The sequence below is a fragment of the Enhydra lutris genome, unplaced genomic scaffold (assembly GCF_002288905.1).
Source record: "Enhydra lutris kenyoni isolate GAN:26980312 unplaced genomic scaffold, ASM228890v2 scaffoldscaffold39, whole genome shotgun sequence".
Classification (NCBI taxonomy): domain Eukaryota; kingdom Metazoa; phylum Chordata; class Mammalia; order Carnivora; family Mustelidae; genus Enhydra; species Enhydra lutris.
The window spans coordinates 23,791,495-23,814,608 of NW_019154123.1; the positions used below are offsets into that span (position 1 = coordinate 23,791,495).

The window sequence follows — 23,114 nt, forward strand, 5'->3', positions numbered from 1 at the left end:
ACAGAAGGGACAGAGATGCAATCTGGTTGGGACTCAGACTACTGGTACAGTAGTTGGTGCAGTACTAGTTGTACTGTTTAATTCTATCCACTGCACTGAACAGTATTCTAGTTACCATACAATATAGCTTTACACAAGGAAATGTGTGGCTTTTGTTTTATATTTTCTCAGCACAGAAGTTTCTATGTCTTATTTAAGTAAAGTTATTAGTAAAACTGGAAAAAAAAAAGCGGGGGGAGCACCTGGGTGGTTCAGTTGTTAAACATCTGAGGGGGAGAGATACCACAGACACAGAGGTTCAAACTCCACATCAGGCAACCCTGCCCTAGGACATGCACCTGAAGAAGTGCCCATAATGTCCAGCTTTGAAAATCAGTGGGGCTTAATTCTGGGACAGTAGGTAGGCTATAGGAAATCAAGACTCTGTTCTTAAAAGGTCCCAGGTGCAAACTTAATTGCTCTGAGAACCAGCACAAAAGCAGCATTTTAAAAAGTGCCTCAGCCATATGTAAAGGAAATTTACTGACTGATTTTAGGCTGTGTGCTCGAGGGCCAGGGATCTATAGGGACTTTCTCTGGGAATGGTAGTACTGGTATGTTCCATTTCTGACATTCATTGCATTCAGTAGAAGCATTTGCCTGGATCAGCACCCATCCAAATTGGCTGGCAGGGGGAGCTGTAGACAGCCCCACCTACCAGTGTGCCCACAAGAGTTGAAGCCCAGTCATAAAAGGTGAGAGAATGAAGCCCATACAGGGAATACCCCTGCAGCACCTGGTTCTGGTGACCTGATGAGGACTGTGCTTCTGAGCCCTCTAGAGTGCCTTCCATATAAGGCTACCCTTTCAAGACCAGGAATTGACCGACCTAATATATAGAAGCAAATACAGTAAGTCAGACAAATGAGGAGACAGAGGAATATGGCCCAAATGAAAGAACAAGAAAACTCTTTAGAAGAAGAACTATATGAAATGGAGATGAACAATCTATCATATAAAAAATTCAATGTAATGGTCATAAAAATGCTCACTAAACTTGGGATAAGAATGGATAAACACAGTGAGAACTTCTACAAAGACAAAGAAAATATTAAAAAAAAACAGAACCAATCAGAGCTAAAGAATACAATCAATGAAATGAAAAATAAACTAGAAGGAAATCAAAGGCAGATTAGGTAATGCAGAAGAACCAATCAGCAATCTGGAAGACTGAGTAGTGGAAATTACCTAAGCTTAATGGCAAAAAGAATGAAGAACTTGAAAAAATTAGAATAATTTAAAGGACTTCTGGGACAACATCAAATGTACTAACATTTGCATATTACGGGTCTCAGAAGGAGTAGGGTCAGAGCAAGGGGTAGAAAACTTATCTGAAGAAATAGTAGCTGAGGGACGCATGGGTGGCTCAGTGGGTTAAAGCCTCTGCCTTCGGCTCAGGTCATGATCCCAGGGCCCTGGGATGGAGCCCCTTGTCAGGCCCTCTGTTCGGCAGGGAGCCTGCTTCCCTTTCTCTCTCTCTGCCTCCCTCTCTGCCTACTTGTGATCTCTGTTTGTCAAATAAATAAATAAAATCTTTAAAAAAAAAAAAAAGAAAAAAGAAATAGTAGCTAAAAATTTCCCTAACCTGAAGAAGGAAACAGACATCCATGCCCAGGAAGCAGAGAAACTCTAAACAAGATTAACCCAAGGAAGTCTGCATCAGGACACACGATAATTAAAAAGTCAAAACTTAAAGAGAGAATCTTTTTTCTTTTTTAAAGATTTTATTTTTTTGCTATAGAAAGAGTACAAGCAGGGGGAGCAGCAGGCAGAGGGAGAGGGAAAAGCAGGCTCCCTGCTGAGCAACGAGCCCAATGCATGGCTTGATCCCAGAACCCTGGGATCATGACCTGAGCCGAAGGCAGATGCTTAAGAAATGAGCCACCCAGGCACCCCAAGAGAGAATCTTAAAAGCAGCAAGACATAAACTAATTATGCAACAAGGGAACAACTATATGGCTGATTTTTAGCAGAAACTTTGCAGACCAGAAGGGAGTTGTATGACGTACTGAAAGTTCTGAATGGAAAAACCTACACAACCAAGAGTATCCAGCAAGATTACCATTCAGAATAGGAAACATCAAGAGTTCCTCAGAAAAACAAAAGTTAAAGAGTTCATCACCACTAAAAGCAGACTAATAAGAAACATTAAAGGGACTTCTTTAAGCAGTTAAAGGTCATAACTAGAAGAAATTTAGGAAAGAAAAAAATCTCACTGGTAAAAGCAAACATATAAAGATAGTGGGAGAACATTTATAAAGCTAGTATGGGGGCACCTGGGTGGCTCAGTGGGTTAAAGCCTCTGCCTTCAGCTCAGGTCATGAACCCAGGGTCCTGGGATCCAGCCCCGCATTGGGAATCTCTGCTCAGCAGGGAGCCTGCTTCCCTTCCTCTCTCTCTGCCTGCCTCTCTACCTACTTGTAATCTCTGTCAAATAAATAAATAAAATCTTAAAAAAAAAATAAAGCTAGTATGAAGGTTAGAAGACAAAAGCAGGGGTGCCTGGGTGGCTCAGTCGTTAAGCATCTGCCTTCAGCTCAGGTCATGATCCCAGGGTCCTGGGATCGAGCCCCACATCAGGCTCCCTGCTCTGTGGGAAGCCTGCTCCTCCCTATCCCACTCCCCCTGCTTGTGTTCTCTCTTTCTCTCTCGCTCTCTCTGTCAAATAAATAATCTTAAAAATAAAAAGCAATAAAGTGAACTGTACCTACAACAATTAGTTATGGGGCACACAAAATATGACATCAAAAACAAAAAAAAACATGGTGATGGGGAGTGTTTTAGAATGTATTCAAACTTAAGTTGACCATTAACTTAATATAGACCACCATAATTGGAGTGTTATATACGAACCTCATGGTAACCACAAACCCAAAATCTATAATAGGTATACAAAAAATAAAAAGACAGCCAACCATAACACTAAGGAAAGTCAGCAAATCACGAAAAAAGAAAAAAACAGAACTACAAAAACAACTAGGAAACAGTAACAAAATGGCAATAAGTACATACCTGTCACAAATACATGAAATGTAAATGGACTAAATGCTCAAAAAAAGAGAACAACTGAATGGATAAAAAACCAACACCCATCTACATGCTGCCCATGAGACTCACTTCAGACCTAAAGACACACACAGGCTGAAAATAAAGGGATGGAAAAAAGATACTCCATGCAAATGAAGTGAAAAGAAAGGTGGAGTAGCAATACATGTATCAGACAAAATAAACTTTATGTGAAAGCCCATAATGTGACAAATAAGGGCATTACATAATGATGAAGAAATCAATACAAGAGGCTATAACAGTTGTAAATACATATAAGCACCCAATGTAGAAGCAACTAAATATATAAAGCAAATATTAACAAATGTAAAGGGAGTAAATGACAGTAATGCCAGAGCAGGGACATTAATAACCCACTTATGCCAATGAATAGATCATCCAGACAGAAAATCAATAAGGAAAAAGTGAACTTAACACATTAGACCAGAGGGATTTAACATATATACAGATCATTCCATCCCCAAACAGCAAACTACATATTATTTTCAATTGCACATGGAATATTCTTAAGAATAGCTCACATGTTAGACCACAAAACAAATCTCAATAAATTTAAGACTGAAACCGTATCAAACATCTTTCCAACTACACTGGTAAAAAACTAGAAGTCAATTACAAGAAAAAAAACAAACAGAAAAAACACAAACATATGGAGGCTAAACAACATGCTATAAAATAACCAGTGGGTCAACAAAGAAATCAAAGAGTAAATTAAAAATTACCTTAACACAAATAAAAATGGAAACAGAACATTCCAAAATCTATGGGATGCAGCAAAAGCAGTTCCAAGAAGAAAGTTTAGAGCAATATAAGCCTACCTCAAAAAATAAGAAAAATGTACAATCATGTAATCTTATACCTAAAAGAACCAGAAAAAGAAAAACAAAGCCCACAGTTAATCAAAGAAAATATTCTAAAGACAAGAGCTGAAATAAATAAAAAAGTAAAAAAAAATAGAAAAAAATCAATGAAACTAAAAACTGCTTCTCTGAAAATATAAACAAAATTAATCAACCTTTAGCCAAATTCATCAAGGAAAAAAAGAGAGATGCACAAATAAATAAAATTAGAGATGAAAGAGAGGTTAAAACTAACACCACAGAAATACACAGGATTATAAGAGACTACTATGAAAAATTATATGCCAACAAATTGGACAACCTAGAAGAAATGAAATATGCAATCTTACAAGAATGAGTCAGGAAGAAACAAAATCTTAACACACCAATTACTAATAATGATATTGAATGAGTAATCAAAAAGCTCTTGACAAACAAAAGTCCAGGATCAGTGGGTTCCCACGTGAATTCTACCAAACATTTAAAGAGTTAATATCTACTCTTCTCAAACTACTCTAAAAAATTTAAGAGAAAGGAATACTTCCAAATTCATTCTACAAGGTCAGCATTACTTTGGTATCAAAAACAAAAACACTACAAAAAAAGAAAATACAGGCCAATAACCCTGATAAACATAGATGCAAAATTCCTCAAGAGAATACTAGCCAACTGAATTCAATAATACGTTAAAAGTATCATATAGGGGGGCACCTGGGTGGCCCAGTGGGTTAAGCCTCTGCCTTCGGCTCAGGTCATGATCTCAGGGTCCTGGGATCGAGCCCCACATCGGGCTCTCTGCTCGGCAGGGAGCCTGCTTCCTCCTCTCTCTCTCTGCCTGCCTCTCTGCCTACTTGTGATCTCTGTCTGTCAAATGAATAAATAAAAATTAAAAAAAAAAAAGTATCATATAGGGGCACCTGGGTGGCTCAGTGGGTTAGGCCACTGCCTTCAGCTCAGGTCATGATCTCAGGGTCCTGGGATCGAGTCCCGCATCGGGCTCTCTGCTCGGCAGGGAGCCTGCTTCCCTTCCTCTCTCTCTGCCTGCCTCTCTGCCTACTTGTGATCTCTCTGTCAAATAAATAAATAAAATCTTAAAAAAAAAAAAAAAAAGATCATATACCATGATCAGGTGGAATTTATTCCAGGGATGCAAGGATGGTTCAATATTCACAAATCAATGAACATCATACACTACATTAACAAAGGAAAAAATCATATGATCATTTCAATAGATGCAGAAAAAGCAAATGGCAAAATTCAACAGTCATTTATGATAAAAACTCTCAATAAAGTATGTATAGGTGGAAGATATTTCAAAATAATACAGGGTATATCTGACAAACCCATAGCTAACATCATATTCAATGGTGAAAAACTGAGAGTTTCTCCTCCATGATCAGGAACAAGACATGGATGTCCACTCTTGCCGGTTTATTCAAACATGGTTCTGGAAATCCTAGTCACAGCAATTAAATAAGAAAAAGAAATAAGATGCATCTAAAATGGAAAGGAAGAAGTAAACTATCACTGTTTCCTCATAATATAATACTATATTAGAAAACCCTGAAGTTTTTTAAAATTTAAATTCAATTAGCCAACATATAGTACATCATCAGTTTCAGATGTAGTGTTCAATAATTCATCAGTCGCATATAACACCCAGTTAGAAAAAAAACTAAAGATTCTACCAAAAAGCTATTAGAATAAATGATTTCAGTAAATTTGCAGGATATAAAATTGATAGAAATCTGTAGGTATTTCTATATATTAATAATGAAGTAGCAGAAAGAGAAATTAAGAAAACAATCCCATTTACAATCATATCAAGAGAATAAAATACAGGAATAAACTTAACCAAATCAAAGATGACACAAATAAGTGAAAAGATATACTGTGCTCATGGATTTGAAGGTTTAATATTGTTAAAATATCCATACTACTCAAAGTAACCTACAGATTCAATGTAGTCTCTATCTACATTCGCGTTTTTAATAGAACTAGTACAAATGAATCCTAAAACTTGTATGGAACCACATAAGACTTTGAATAGTCAAACCAATCTTGAGAAAGAACAAAGCTGGAGGTATCACATTCCCAGATTTCAAACTATACTACAAAGCTATAATAATCCAAACAGTATGGTGCTGGCTCAAATATATTTAGACCTGTGGAATAGAATATAAAGCCCAGAAATAAACCCACATATGTTCAATAATCTATGACAAAGGAGGCAAGAATATACAATGATAGTCTCTTCAACAAATGATGTTGGGAAAATTGGACATGCAAATTAATAAACTGGACCACTTTTTATACACAAAAATAAACTCCAAATGGACTAAAGACCTAAATGTAAGACATGAAACCACAAAACTCCTAAAACAAAACTGGCAGTTTACTGGCAATAAACTTAGATATCAGTCTTAGCAAGACTTTTTGGATCTGTCTTCTCAGACATGACAACAAAAGCAAAAATAAACTACCAGGTGTATGTCAAACTAAAAAGCTTTTATACACAGTAATATAATATCCACAAAACAAAAAGGCAAGCTACAGAATAGGAAAGATATCTGCAAATGCTATCTCCTGTAAGAGGTTAATATCCAAAATATACAAAGAACTCTTAGAACTCAACACCAAAGATGATCCACAAATAGTTCAATTAAAAAATGGGTAGAGAACCTGAATACACATTTTTCCAAGGAGCATATACAGCTGGCCAACAGACACATGAAAAAAATGTTCAACATCACTCATCATCAAGGGAAATGCAAATCAAAACCACAATGAGTTACCACCTCACACCTGTCAGGAAGGCTAATATAAAAAGACAAGAAATAAAAAACTTTGGCAAGGATGTGAAAAAAAGGCAACCCAAGTGCAATGCTGGTGAAAATGTAATTTGGTGTAGCCACTATGGAAAACAGAATGGAAGTTCCTAAAAAAATTAAAAATAGAAATACCTTACAATCCAGCAAATCCATTTATGTATATTTATCCAAAGAAAATGAAAATACTAATTCAAAAAGATATATGCACACCATCTCCACTCCAGCACTATTTATAATAGCCAAGATATGGAAGCAACCTAAGTGTCCATCAGTAGATGGATAAAGAAGATGTAGTATATAAATAAAATGAAATGTTACTCAGCCATAAAAAAGAATGAAATCTTACCATTTGTGGTAACATGGATGGACCTAGAGGGAATTATGCTAAGTGAAATTAAGTCAGAGAAAACCAAATGCCATATGATTCTACATTTATATGGAGAATCTAAAAAAACAAAACAAAGGGGGACGTGGGTAGTGCAGTTGGTTAAGCTTCTGACTCTTGGTTTCGGTTCAGGTCGTGATCTCAGGGTTATGAGACTGAGCCCTGAGTCAGGCTCCACACTCAACATGGAATCCGCTTGACATCCCTCTTCCTCTGCCCCTCCTGCTCATGGTTGCTAGAGGGGAGAGGAGTAGGGGGATGGATAAAATGGGTGAAAAGAAGTACAAACTTCCAGTTATGAAATAAGTAAGTCACAGAATGTAAAGTAAAGCGTAGGGAATATAGTCAAAAATACTGTAATATATTTGTGTGCTGACAGTTGATAACTAGACATCCTGATGTGACAGTCATTTCACAATGTATATAAATGTTGAATCACTGTTGTACAACTGACACATAATATTGTATGTGAACTACACTTCAATTAAAAAAAGATTAAGAGAAACATATTAGAAAATTGGGGGGGAAAACATCCTAAGTTTTTAATCTGCAATACTATAATAAGATACAGCTATACTCTGAGATCATGATTCCTCTCACCAAAACTTTTTACCTGAAACTCCTCTGCAAAGTAATCACAGCAGATGGAAGCTTCTTTAATCTCTTTCTAGTTTGGAAACCCTTCCAATAAGCTTGAATCAAGCAAGCTGCTTGATGTAGTTTCTGAAATTAAAGGCCAGAATTAATTTAGAGGCATCTCCATGAAAGTCTTTTTTAGAAGTTAACAACCTAAAATATCAGGGCTGCACAAGTATTAATCTCTATCTCTAATAAACTGGGCAAGAGGCAACAATTTCATAGGTCTAGGACAGGTAACGTCTAAGAATATTAAACTTGATCTCCCAAAGGAGATACATTAGGCTCTCAGACAATATCTAAAATGTATTCAACATAGTTTGATTAGGGGCGCCTGGGTGGCTCAGTGGGTTAAAGATCGTTTGATTAGCTCTGAATTCTCCTTAATATCCCTTCCACTCCTTTTATCAGGATTTTATAGCTCTGCTTATTTAATTCTTCATCCTCTTTGTTTGACTTCTCATGCTGGGCCTCACTTATTCAAGCATTCAAGGGGATGAAGAACTCTTTGAACAGGATGAAAAAAAAAGGGCTCTACGGTTAAAAACTTGGGTCTATAAAAACCCCTTCCCCAATCAAACTAAGACTGCTCTGAATGTTGAGAGGAGATAAATAAAGAAAGGGGAAGAGACAGCAAATAAAAGATTCAAGAGGCTACCAGTCTCCAGTATTTTCAAACTAAAACATTTACTGAAATGTTAACATATATGCAAATTATTTTCATAATTTATTACCTGTTCTTCTACTTCCTGATAGACCTTAGGGGTTAAAAGGGCTATGAGCTGTCCAAGTTCTTGACTGAACTCTGTCCTGGGTTCATATTTATTTAGAAGACTTCTGAGTCCTGAAATGGAATAACAAAGGTACAACGGTTAATAATAAAATATGATTTGTTATCTAATCAGTATTAATTAGAGGTTATAAAGTCTGATTTAGAAACAAATGAATATTACAGCAAAATTAATCACATGATTTTTCTTTTTCCTTTTCTCAAAGACTTCTAGATTGAGGTCCTTAGGATATTTCTCCACCCTAAGAGTTTTTATGTGCCCACATGTAGAATCTGAGGCAAAAACCTATTCAGCATCTTTAAATAAAAAAAGATAAGTGGAATCCTTTGTGTTTTTTTTTTAAGATTCTATTTATTCATTTGACAGAGAGATAGAGACAAAGAGGGAACAGAAGCAGGGGGAGCAGGAGAGGTAGAAGCAGGTTTCCCACTGAGCAGGGAGCATGAGGCAGGGCTTGACCCCAGGACCTTGGGATCACGACCTCTGCCAAAGGCAGAGGCTCAATGACTGAGCCACCCTGGCACCCCTGGAATCACTGTTTTAAGTCAAAGAGTGGAGATAATTTTTTTCCTGTTTGAAAATAAGTATCTTAAACTGAAACATTTTTTAAAAGATAATAACATACTGAGTAAATGCCCACACTGTGGGAGCATTTAAACAGGTTATTATTAGTCATTCTTAAAATTATTGCTAAATAAAAATATACAGTATTATATGTAATTTGGGGCAAATCAATAGGTTACTAAGCAATTATTATAGGAGAAGTGCTACAAATACCGCATTTTCATCACAAAATAAAACACAGTAGTAGTATAAGATATAAAGTACTATTTATAAGCACATTGGAATAACGTATTATAATGTATATATTCAATATAAATAAAGTAAAATGCCCCTGGAGTGTATAATTGGGGAAGCCACCATATGGATCTGTCCATGTCTTTATACTCTCTTTAAAACTCAAGTTCTCATATTCTGTAAAATATCTTGAAGAAACTGAGTAAGTTCTATTGAGAAAAGAAAGGGAGAAGAACTGTTCAGGTGAAATTCCTTTATAATGAAGTCTGTTGGACATTCATATTTCTATAGAAGAAATCTAACTATGGAATTTAAAAGTGTATCTGACACAATATCAAATAATTCTATTACTCCCACCTTCTTTCCCTCTCTATTCCTACAACATAACATAATTATAATGTTCAAAGTAATGATTGATACAAGGTAAGTCACTAAATAGGGCCTTCCAGGGGCGCCTGGGTGGCTCAGTGGATTAAAGCCTCTGCCCTCGGCTCAGGTCATGATCCCAGGGTCCTGGGATCGAGCCCTGCATTGGGCTCTCTGCTCAGTGGGGAGCCTACTTCCTCCTTTCTCTCTGTCTAACCTCTCTGCCTACTTGTGATCTCTGTCAAATAAATAAAATCTTTAAAAAAATTCTTTAAATTTAAAATTTAAATAAATAAATAAATAAATAGTGCCTTCCAAATCTTCAAGCATGTTTTGAAGGCCCATGCAGTAGTTTGGGTCCTAAATGCATCATAATGTAATGTTCTAATCTTTAAAAATTTCCACATAATGTGGCCTGGTGTTAGTAAGTATACACATTTGATTCTGGAGATGAAGAATCCCCATCACTATTTGACCACTAAATCATGTTCCTGAAATTAATATTACACTGCCTGTTAACAGCTGGAATTAAAATAAAAACCTTAAAAAAAATTGGAATTTTGTTTTCCATAGAACAGAAATAATGGTTCCAGAAACCATTATTTCTTTTTGAGAATCTCCAGGAAAGAAAGAATATATGCACTACCTTTGCAGCAGGCACTTAATCTCAGTAAAATCAAAATTTCCTGATGGGACTCAGTCATCAGCAATAAGAGCTTTGTAGCAGTACTTCTTATGACTGGGCTAGGAGTTGACAAAAGCTTAAAAACGACTTCATCTAAAATTGAATGCAGAGTTTTTCCTTCTATTCGGAGTAGGTCACCACTAATAGACAAAATAAAAAGAAAGAATATACCATTACTGATGGATGCAGAGGTAACATAAAAAATTAAACATAAAAATTCTAGCAACTTGATGCCTAACTGTGCCAGCGTACAAGAAGATAACGCATTTTTTAAAGATACAGCTTAGTTCCAAGGATACATCACATTAAACCAATTACTATTTATTGAATTTCTACTGTATCTAAGGCACTATGCTAGGTAAAACGAAATACAAAGTAGCTAAATGCCCTATCCTATGAAAAACCTGCAGTCAAATTGCAGAGGAAAGATAAATGTACAAAATGTTAAATAATGATTCAAAAACTTCAACAATAAGAGGAAAATCACAAAACAGTACATGGTCCATTGCTTAATGATGTATGAAGACAAAAATTCCACAGATATTCAATTATCATGGACTTAATATAGAAGGAATTTACCTTTCCTTTGGTATTTTCTTCATTATACTAACAACTAACATCTTGTGTTACCAATGATATGAAAACTTACCTGGAACTTAGAAATAGTCAAAAGAAATCACTGCATATCATTTACTCACTGCCCCCCCCCCCAGTAAGGAATATGTAAGTAGAGGTTGGCTTACAGAAAACAAGTAACAATGATTTTTTTCTGAGAGCAATGCAAATAGATTCTTACTCAATAATACAAATAGATTTTAGCCAGTAGAAAAAGTAACTGTAAAGGTTACTATTTATTGTTTTTTTAGCTATTAGCAAATTCATTTCTACATTCCTTTGACAAACCACTCTATAAATCTCCCCTCCTCAAATTCTCCTTTGAACCTATATAAACATCTTACTGGTTCCTTCATTAATAGCTGAGCTGAATAAAATTTTAGCAATTGATCTACTTTCTGACACTATAAATTAGTTCACATTTTCTAGAACTTTATACAAATGGAATCATACAGTATGTATTTTTTTGCCTGACTTCTTTCACTCCGAACAATTATTTTGATATTCACCTGTACTGTCACATTTTATGAACATGAATGAGTGAATCGTTCATTTTTTTTTTTTTCCTGCTGAGTAGTAGCCTATTGTATGGATATACCATATAGTTCGTTCACCTGTAATGGACATTGGAGTTGTTTCTAGTCATTGGCTATTATAGATAAAACTGTTATTAACATTTGTATACAAGTCTTTGTATGGAAATATGGTTTCATTTTTCTCGAGCAAATGCCTAGAAATGGAATAGATAGATAATATGGTAGGTACACGCTTATAAGAAAATGTCAAACTACTTTCCAAAATGATTGTACAATTTTATCACTCCCACTAGCAGCGTTTGATTCCTCCATATTCTTTTTTTTTTTTTTTTTAAAGATTTTATTTATTTATTTGTCAGAGAGAGAGAGGGAGAGAGAGCAAGCACAGGCAGACAGAATGGCAGGCAAAGGCAGAGGAAGAAGCAGGCTCCCTGATGAGCAAGGAGCCCGATGTGGGACTCGATCCCAGGACGCTGGGATCATGACCTGAGCTGAAGGCAGCTGCTTAACCAACTGAGCCACCCAGGTGTCCCTATTCCTCCATATTCTTGTCAACACTTGGGTCAATGTATTAAATTTTAGCCGTTTAACAAGCATATAGTGGTGGGCGCCTGGATGGCTCAGTTGGCTGAGTGATTGCCTTTGGCTCAGGTCCTGATCCTGGAGTCCCGGGATGGAGTCCCACATTGGGCTCCCTGCTTGGCAGGGAGTCTGCTTCTCCCACTGACCGCCCTCCTCTCATGCTCTCTCATTCTCTCTATCTCTCTCAAATAAATAAATAAAATCTTAAAAACAACAACAACAACAACAACAACAAAAAATCCCAAGTGTATAGTGCTATCACCCTAATGACTAGTGTTGCTGAACATCTTTGTGTGTGTGTGTGTGTGTGTTTTAAGATTTTATGTATTTATTTGTCAGAGAGAGAGAGCATGAGCAGGGGGAGCATCAGACAGAGGCAGAGGGAGAAGTAGGCTTCCTGCCAAGCAAGGAGCCTGATGTGGGACTCGATCCCAGGACCCTGGGATCATGACCCAAGCTGAAGATAGACACTTAACTGACAAATCCACCCAGGCATCCCTTTCTGTGTGCTTATTTGCCATTCATGAATTGTCTGTTCAAATCTTTTGCTTTTTTTTCACATGAGGCCTTTTTTAAAAATTGAGAGTTTTTTTATATTCCAGATAAAAACACTTGAGATACATGCTTTCCAAATATTTTCTGCCATTGTGTTTTGTCTTTTTCACTTCTTAAAGTGTCTTTTGAAGAGCAGGCTTAACATTTTGATGAAGTCTAACTAATCAATTTCTTCTTTCATGGATTTTACTTTTGGTGTCATATCTAAGAATTTAAGAAAGTTTATGCAATCCAAGGTCATAATGGCTTTCTACTATTTTTCTTCAATAAAATATAAATTACAAAACTTCAATAAGTTTTGTAATTTATATTTTACATTTAGGTCTATTATCCATTTTGAATTAATTTTTTATTGTTAATAAGTATAGATCAACATTCTTTTCTTTAAATATATTTTTTAAAGATTTTATTTATTTATTTGACAGAGATCACAAGTAGGCAGAGAGGCAGGCAGAGAGAGGGGGGAAGCAGGCTTCCTGCCGAACAGCGAGCCCAATGTGGGGCTTGATCCCAGAACCCTGAGATCATGACCTGAGGCGAAGGCAGAGGCTTAACCCACTGAGCCACCCAGGGGCCCCTCTTTTCTTTAAATATTGATAGACAACTGTTACATCATTCTTAAAAAGACCATTCTTTTCCTACTGAATGACATTTACACATCTTGAAAATCAGTTCTTCATATATGTGCAAGTCTATTTCTGGTTTCTATTCTGCTCTATAGATATATTTGCATATTTTTGCATCAACACCTCATTGTCTTAATTTTTTAAAGATTTTATTTATTTATTTGTCAGAGAGAGAGCACACAAGCAAGGGAAAAGACAGGCAGAGGAAGAAACAGACTCCCTGCTGAGCAAGGAGACCAATGCAGGACTGGATCCCAAGACCCTGGATCATGACCTGAGCCAAAGACAGATGCTTAACGGACTGAGCCACCCAGGCATCCCTCATTGTCCTAATTATATTGGCTTTATAAAGTCTTAAAATTGGGTAGTGTTAGCTCTCCAACTTTTTTCATTTTCAAAGTTAGTTAGACTATTTTATATTCTAGGCCCTTGGATGTTCATATGAATTGTAGAAATCAGTATGTCAAGTTCTACAAAAATGAGATTTTGAGTGGGACTGTATTTAAAATATATTTCAATTTAGAGAGAACTGAGATCTTAATAATGTACCACTCATCTAGCAACATGGTATATCTTCCCATTTACTTACATATTCTTTAATTCCTCTCAGCAACATCTTATACTTTTAAGTGATTAGGTCTTTGCCATCTTTTGTCAGATTTAACCCTACATATTTCATATTTTTATGCTATTTTAAGTTGAATTATCTTAAAATTTCAATTTCTGACATAAAACTTCAATTTATATTTTTATATGGATTTTATATCCTACTACCCTTGCTATACTCACTTATTAGTTTTAGTAGTTTCCTTGCACATTCTGTTGGGTTTTTCTACAGAGATGACAATGTCGTCTCCAAATACAGAGAGCTTTGTTTCTTCCTGTCTTTACAAAGAGCTTTTCTTTTTCTTCTTGACTGTACAGGCTAGAAACTCCAATGTGATGTTGAATAGAAGTGATTGGAGTGGAGATCCTTGTCTTGTCCATAGTCATACAAGGAAAGCATTTAGCACTTTACCATTAAGTAGGTTTTTCCTAGATGCCTTTCAACAGGCTAAGAAAGTTCTATCTTCTACTAGCACTATGCTGAAAGTTTTTCTTTTTGAAAAATCAGGAATGGATAATGGATTTTTCAAATGCTTTTCTGTATCTATTAATATAATATGTTTTCCCCTTTTTATTTTATTAATATGAATTACATTGCTTGACTTTAGAATGTTATACCAGCCCTGAATTCCTGGGATAAAGGCAACTTATTCAAAATGTATTAAGTTTTTCTTTAAAAAGGATTTTATTTACTTATTTGAGGGGGTAAGCATGACCAGGGGGAGGGGCAGAGGGAGAACAGACTCCTCGCTGAGCAGAGTCTGTTGTGAGGCTCAGTTCCAGGCCCCTGGAATCATCACCTGAGTCAAAGTCAGACGCTTAACTGACTGAGCCACCCAGGTGCCAAGATGTATTAACTTTTTAATATACTGCTAGGTTTTAATATATTATGTCTTTGGTTTGTTATCAAGTAATGCTGGCCTCATTATGAGTTGGGAAGTATTTCCTTCTCTTCAATTTTTCTGGAAGAATTTGTTTAGTAGAATTTACCAGTGAAAAAGCTGTCTAATTATGAAGTTTTTTTTGTGGGAAGTGTTTTAGCTACAAATTCATTTTCTTCATAGTTATAGGCTATTCAGATTACCTACAGCTGCTGCTGATGCTTTTTTTTTCTTCTGTTGCTTCTTAAATTTGGTAGTCTGAGTCTTTCAAAGAACTTGTCCATCTCACCTTAACAAGTGTAAAGTTGTTCATATTATGTCCTTCTAATATTTTTTAGTATCTATTGACTTTATTGTGTTGTCTCCTAATTCCTGACACTGGTAGGTTGTATTCTCTTCTTTTTCCCCCCGATCAATTTTCTGTTACAGATTTTTTAATTTCACTGACTTTCTCAAAGAACCAGCTTAAGGGTTCATTGATTTTCTCTACTGTTTTCACTATTTTACTGATTTCTGTTTTGAACTTTATAAATTTCTTTCTTCTATTTTAATATTTTATTTTATAAGTAATCTTTACCTCCAATATGGGGCTCGAACTCACAACCCTGAGGTCAAGAGCTGCACATACTCCACCAACTGAGCCAGCCAGGTGAGTTTTAAGAGGGAATTTAATTCCCTCTTCTTAGTTTCCTAAAGTAGAAGCTGAGGGTAATGATGTGATACTTTTTTTTTTTCTAATACAGGTATCCTGTGCTTTTCAAAATTTTGCATTATACCACTTGACTTCTATGAAATACCTACATTAGTACTTGTTTTTTGCTAATTAAAAGAAATCTGAAGATTGTTGCTTTTACAAAAAAAGGTGAAAAGCGGATATAGCATTCAGCATTTGTTATATTATAGAGCTATTATAGAGGCAGTGTGCATCCCAAGAAGCCAGAGTGGCACCACCAAGCTCCTTCCCTGGGAACTGCACTTAGTATCTCAGCATCAAGATGCCATCATTTTGAACTGCTTATGAGCATCTGTGGTTTATTTCAATTTATTCTGTGCATCCTTTACCAGATATGTCTTAAAGGATCAGAAAAGCCTGGGAGGTTATTTTTTGGGTCTTAGCATGCCCCAATTTTTTTCATATTAATTCATGCTGTTTCTTTGCTTTAATGCCATTTTGGCTTAGGAAAGGTTTTATACGAATGCTTTACTTTCAGATAGTAGGGAAAACCTGTGTTGGTATTTAGTGATAAAAATTTTCCCATTAAGGGATGCCTGGGTGGTTCAGTTGATTAAGCATCTGCCTTAAGCTCAGGTCATGATTCCAGGGTCCTGGGATCAAGCCCCGTGTCAGGCTCCCTGCTCATCAGTGATTCTATTTTTCCTTCTCTCTCTGCCCCTCCACCTGCTTGTGCTCACTCTCTAATAAATAATATCTTCAAAAATTTTCCTATTAATTACTGCTTTAATTTAGATTCATGCCAGAAATTTGGATATGCTGTTTTCCTTTTCATCTACTTGTTTTTAATTTTTTAAAAATTTAATTAATTAATTTGAGACAAAAAGAGAACAAGAGCTGGGGGGAGGAGCAGAGGGAGAAGCAGAGTCCCCGCTGAGCAGGGACCCCGATGGGGGCTCCATCCCAGGACTCCAGGGATGATCTGAGCAGAAGGCAGAACCTTAACTGAGTCACCCAGGTGCCCCCATTTCCATCTATTTAAAAACAACTTCTAACTTAGTTTTTTTTTCTTCCTTATCCTTTGGGTTATTTAGATATGTATTATTTTCCACATATTTTTCAGCGGTCTTCTTGGTATTAATTTTTAATTTAATTCCATTGAGGTCAGAGAACATACTTTGTATGACTTAAATCCTTATACATTTATTGAAACTTATTTCATGGCCCCCAAAATGGCCTTATGTTTGTAAATGTTCCATTTGCATTTTAAAATAATGTGCCTCCCACTATTGTTTTGTAGAGTGGTCCAAAAATGTCAATCAGGTCAAGTTGGTTGATAGTGTTCAAATCTTAGGTAGTCATAATAACTTTTTATCTACTTATTCTATCCATTATCAAGAGAGGGGTATTGACATCTTTCGCTTTACTTGTAGATTTGTCTATTTCTCCTTGCAAGTCTATCAATTTTCTCTTTGTATCTTAAAGCTCTGCTTTTAGAGCAATAAACATGTTTTCTTAATGAACTGATTTTTACTATGAAATAACACACTAGTAATATTCTTTGCTCTGAAACTTACTTTTTCTGATATTAATATTGACACTCCAGCTTTCTTTTGACTAAGTTTAGCATGGTGTATCTTTTTTCATACTTTTACTTTTAACCCATTTAGGTATTTTTATATTTAAGGTGCATTTCAGGAAGGCTGCATATAGTTGGTTCCTATTTTTTCATCCAATCTGTTACTCTCTTCTTTTTAACTGGAGGTTGCCAAGAGTTTATATCTAATATAGACAGGTTTAAATGTTTCTTGATGACTACTTGTTCCATTGTCCTTTATTCACTTTCTTTTCTTCTTTTTTTTTTTTTTTTTTTTTTACTAACTTACTTTGGAATAAGTATTACTTTATGGTTTGTCTTTACTACCTTTCTTGGCTTATTAGCTATAACTCTTTGTCTTTTTTTATTGGTTGCGTTAGTGTTCTCAGCGTATTATCTTCAACAAGTCTACCTTCAAGTGATATACTACTTCATGTACAGGCTTCCCCCACTATCCAAAAGTAGAGTGTTCCTGTGAAACCTTTTGTAAGCCAAAATGGCATAAAGTGAGGAAGTAATTACCATTTTGTGGAAGTGAAAATCATCTTTGAATTTCTGTTGGTTAGCAAAAACACAGCAAAAACAGGTATGCAGGTCTTTTGTAAAAGCGAAGAGGCACACAGTGAACTTTCAGATAGCCAGGGAAACCTATTTATGTCGTAAGAGCTTATAACATTATGTTTTCATTTCTTTTCTTCCAGCATTTATGTTATTGTTGTAATATATTTTACTAACACATATGTTACAAACTCCCAAATACATTATTTTTGTGTAATCAAATGATATTATATTACATTATCATAAGAAAAATAATCTCTTATAGTTAATTATACGATTACCACTTTTGATATCCTTCAATACTTTGTGTAGATCTACTTTCCTTCTAGTTGAAGGACTTCCTTAAACTTTTCTTGTCCTTTGGATCTCCTGGTGATTTCTGAAAAAAGTATCTTGCCTTTGTTTCTGAAACATATTTCCACTGGTTATAAAATTCTAGGTTTGATGGTTATTTTCTTTCAGTATTTTAAAGATGTCGCTTTGTATTTGTATTTCTTTGTATTGTGTCTGACAAGAAAGTTGCTGTCATTCTCATCTTCATTCCTCTGTATATAGAGTCTTTTTTTTCCTCTGGCTGCTTTTGAGATTTTCTCTTTATCACCAGCTTTACTGCTTTGATTTCAATGTACCCTGGTGTCTTATTTTACTGTCCTTGGGGGTTTGATGAGCTTTTTGAATCTGCAAAATTATAGTTTTCATCAAATTTGGAAAACTTTTAGATGCTGTTTCTTCAAATATTTCCTTCTGACTCCACAACTTTCTTTAGGTACTCTAATTATACTTACATAAAATTATTTGAAATAGTCCTATATATCACTGATTCACTGATTTGTTTTTCTTTCTTGATTCCTTTTGTTTCATTTTGGATTATTTTTATTGCTATGTCTTCAGGTTCACCAATCTCCAATGTTAATTTCCTATCAATCCTATTTCATATCTAGTTTGTAGTTTTCATATCTAAAAGTTCATTCCGGGTCTTATATAGGTCTCTATTCAACTTTTTGAAAACATGGAATACAGTTATAGTGACTATCCTAATGTCCTATTAACTCTAACATATACGTCAGTCTTCATCAATTGATTTTTCTCCTTACTGGTCCTGTTTTCTGCATGTTTGCAGGCCTGATACTTGTATGAATTTTATCTTGTTGGATGCTATATATTTGTATATTCCTAAAAATATTTTGGGGTTTTCTTCTGGTTAGAGATTTTCAAGTTCCATATACAAATCACATACAATCAATGATTAAGTAAAATTGTATCAGATTGGTAATGGTTCTGACCAAAACTAAAATATCAGTAACATTTTGTAAAACCAAGCCACCTATTGATCTGTGGTATGTTCTATAGCATCGTTATGATGGTAGATCCTAACTGAAAAATCTTCAGTTTGTAGTAACTATAAGAAACTATCACTTTGTATTACTAAAGGAAGAGAAAAAAAAAAGATCAAAGCAAAGATGGGATGATGGCATAAGTGGGATTTTCTCATTTCTTTAAAGCCAGATCAAAATATAACCATTTCTGCTAAACTTCCTGCCTTTGTATACCTTACAATAAAGGTTTTTAAGATAAAGGCAGTTTCAAAAACCAGAGCAGTTACTCAGAAATAATTTGCTCCATCTGGGTTCTGCTTTTATTTTGTTTGGATGGTCCAGAATAGCACTCAGCCTAGTGCTAATTATCCCCCAGTACTGAGATAAAACCTTTCTGAGTACTCTACCAAATGTTCCATTATTCATGAAGTTTCCCACTTTGGCTGTCGGAGTTAGGCAATATTCTTGGCTCTGTGTGAATTTCTGGTACTGTGCCTTTTCACTGTTTTGGATTATTGTTCTAACATTGGATAGTTTCCTTCCATGTATGTGCCAATCAGTACTCTACCAAATACTTAATCTCTGGGGCTCTCTCTCAGCTCTTTTCTTTGATGTTTTGTCTTATGAACTCTACCTGTTTTGTTCTCCCCAGACCCTCACCTCTATCTCTTCAACTCAGCTTGGCTAGGACACTCCTCCCTGAGCCACAGTCTGGAATCCTCTTGATGCTATGAGTTAGAGAAAATGTTAGGTTCACCTTATTCATTCCTTTTCCTTAGGGATCACTTTCTTTCATTAAGTCCACTTTCCTGAAAATTCCCTAACAGAGGGAGGGGAATAGTATCAGGGAGGCAGGGGCAGGGGGTAGGGGTGGTAAAGGTGGAGTTTCAAATACAACTGGTTCTGTTTTATTTCTTTGGAAAATAAAAAACATGAAACAAATACTAAAAAAACAAAAACAAACAAACAAAAACAATCTATTATTTCGTAATTTGCCTGTTGTTTGTTTTCTTAAGTAGTAGGGTAAATCCATTTCTATTATTCCACCTCAGTCACAAGTGGAAGTGCAATCTTGATGATTTTAATTCATTAGTTTTTAAGATCCATTTCGTTTAAAATCTATTTGGTACCAGTGCACAAGGCCAAGATTTTATCGCTTCACTTAGATTACTGTAGCTGTTTCCTCTAATTGCCTTGTCTAAGGTTTTGTCCCCCTTAAATTCTTCCTCCACACAATAACCTGAGTAATGTAAGTAATAAAATATACTTATTTTTATCTACTTTAAAAATCTTTTAATGATCCCATTACCTACAGGATAAGATTTAATTTCCTTAAGACAGCATATAAGCTCTTCATGACTTATGTCTGCAGAACTTTGCAGCCACCTCCACATGCCGAACTTTAAATGCCAGCAATGATGAATTGTACTCACTTTTTATCCTCAGCATGTTGTTTCTTATCTCTGTGCATTTGCTTATATTGTTACCTCTGCCTAGAAATACTGCTTTCTCTTCTTCCTCTCTGGCTAATTTTTCAACCTTGAAGTTTCACCTTAGGTGTTACCTTCTTCTGGAAGCATCACCCCTCAGCTTGAGATAGAAGCTCCTCTAACACTTGTGCATACTTTTATACTTTTAACTTAGTATGTTATAATATAATTATGTTCATGGGCTGGTCTCTTCCACTACACTGTAAGCTACTTGAAGGCAAGTTTTATATCTTAATCAACTTTGGGAACCCAATGAGAGACATACACTTGGCACATAACAGATGCATAATAAATCCATATGGAACTGGAAGAGTCAATTATTACAACTGTGTATACTCTTTTTTCCATTTTAAGCTGGAAAACATTGCCCATTAGTTCTTTTATGCCATTCTGAAGCACCTGGTATAACAGTAAGTTTGGAATTTGCTAAATAAATATATGATTAAGCATTTTTTATTGTGATCCTAATATTTTTCTTCAGATATCACCATATTTCTTCTCTAAGTCTGAGATTGGTCTAAAATCTTCTTAAGCTCTGAGATACCAATTCAACAATAAATTTCCAGTCTTTGATGGTATTGTATATTCTTTTCTAAAAGACAATGGTAATAACAGGGCTCTTGAAATATCTTATACAAATCATATGTAATTGACGATTTCAGCAAAACTGGAATAAAACTGGTAATGCTTCTGGACCAAAAGTTAAAAATTAAAAATACTTTGATAAATACTTTGTAAAACCAAATCACCTGTTGATCTGTAGTATGCTCTGTAGCATAATCATGACTGTAGATCCTATTTGAACATTGTCACTTTGAAGTAAGTGCAAGAAATGATCACTTTGTAGTACTAAAAGAGAAAAAAAATTAAAATTAAAAGAGTCTATGATACAGTTGAGGTTCATTTGTCTTTTTAAAACCAGATCAAAGCATGATCATTTCTGCTAACATTCCTGCTTTTGTATACTTTACAATAAAGAAGATTTTAAGATGGGCAGTTTAAGTAACCGTAAATAAGTCATTCCATTTTATGAAAGGTATAAATAGAAAGCATCCAAAAATACTAAGCTAAGACTCTACTGTTATCTCCCATTAAATAAGAAACAAAATAAAACACATCCTAAATTTGAATCTCTTTCTAGCATTAAATTTCAGTGAATAAAATGAAATTTCCTGTGAAGAAGAGAGAATATGAAGGAATGGAAATGGTACATATGACCGTGAACAGTGGCTTACATCTGTAAAATACTAAATTATTTTATACAATGTACCATGTTTGCTAATATTTTGTCTTAAATAATAATGAAATTATTACTTACAAAACAACACTTGTTTTTACTGGTTTATAATTTTTAGGTTCTGAGCAGCCAGTTATGAAGACCTGACATTGGATGCTTATTCAAGTTGTTTAACCTCTCAGAACATGTATTTCTTCATCTGTAAAGCTAGAATAGCTCTCTCACAGACTATTGCAGAATGCCCTAGAACAGGGTAGGTTCCCAGTAAATGTCAGTTTCTACTCCCTTCTCCATTAATTGATCAGAATTTTAATTAAAGTAGGATCAGGTATGCAGACAAGGCATACCTGTAAACACCATCCTAGCTTCCATGAAACTTTACTATTTTCCTTTTTCTCTCCTGAGAGAACATATTTGATTTCTTTCACATATTAATTACTATCCTATTTACAGAGTCCAAAATTTAATATTTTACTAAAGATCATTTTTGTAACATTTAACAACTTCAAAAAAATCAATTCTACTACTACTAAATATTTCTATGGTTTCTTATTTTCTATTACTTCAATAGTAAAAACATTCTTTTTTATAACTGGGAAAAGTATATTATTTCATTTTTGTCTACTTAAAGATGTTTTATTAGTAACTTTTTTAAACTCTGAATTCACTGAACTCATGTAGTATGTAGTATATATATATCTTTTTTCTATTTTAAAAAAGTTATGCTACAATAATTTAATAAACAGTCATTCCATTTTATTTTTACAATGTTTGCTTTATATTATTATAAATAATAGATACAAATATAATTTATATAATAATATAAATAAAAACTCAATAAAACTTATATTTGGAGCCCTTATTTTGTTTTTCAAGTGTAGTTGTTTCATTGAGTTTCAAATAGCTATTTGGTCTCCCCCAAAAAACTGATACTTTTGCCCATTTAAACTTTTTATAATGAAAGCTTCAAGCCTACACAAGAGAGAATAATATTATGACTCTGCATGTACCGGTCATTCAACCTTATCAGTGATCAACTTATGGCCAATCTTATGTCACCTAGCCCATTCATTTCTAGCCTCCCATTTTATTTTGAAGCAAATCCAAGATACCAACTTATTTCATTCACAAGTATTTCAATATATATTCCCAAAAGATATGAATTATTTAAAAATATAACCATTATCTAACCTATATAATCACAATTCCTTAATTTTATCAAATATTCAGTCAGTGCTCCAATTTCCAAATATTATACAGATTTTTAAGTTTGTTTGAATCAAGATCCAAATAAGATCCACCCATTGCACATATTATACATTGTAATTGGTTATCTTTCAAATTTAATCTATGGATTCCCCCTCTACCATTTTTTTCCCCTTAGGTTTTATTTGCTGACAAAACTA

At 34.8% G+C, this 23,114-nt stretch overlaps 1 protein-coding gene across 2 annotated transcripts in view; it reads right to left on the reverse strand.

Annotated features, from left to right (window-relative positions):
• LOC111155015 (IQ motif containing B1) overlaps nucleotides 1-23,114 on the reverse strand; it is a 61,813-nt gene that overhangs the window by 26,357 nt on the left and 12,342 nt on the right. For both annotated transcript variants that reach the window (XM_022515008.1, XM_022515009.1), the window contains exons 6-9: nucleotides 21,221-21,320; nucleotides 10,398-10,576; nucleotides 8,531-8,640; nucleotides 7,774-7,883 (exon numbers count right to left, since the gene is read on the reverse strand). In XM_022515008.1, the coding sequence (XP_022370716.1) occupies nucleotides 7,774-7,883; nucleotides 8,531-8,640; nucleotides 10,398-10,576; nucleotides 21,221-21,320 (499 nt within the window). The remainder of the gene's footprint in view (nucleotides 1-7,773; nucleotides 7,884-8,530; nucleotides 8,641-10,397; nucleotides 10,577-21,220; nucleotides 21,321-23,114) is intronic.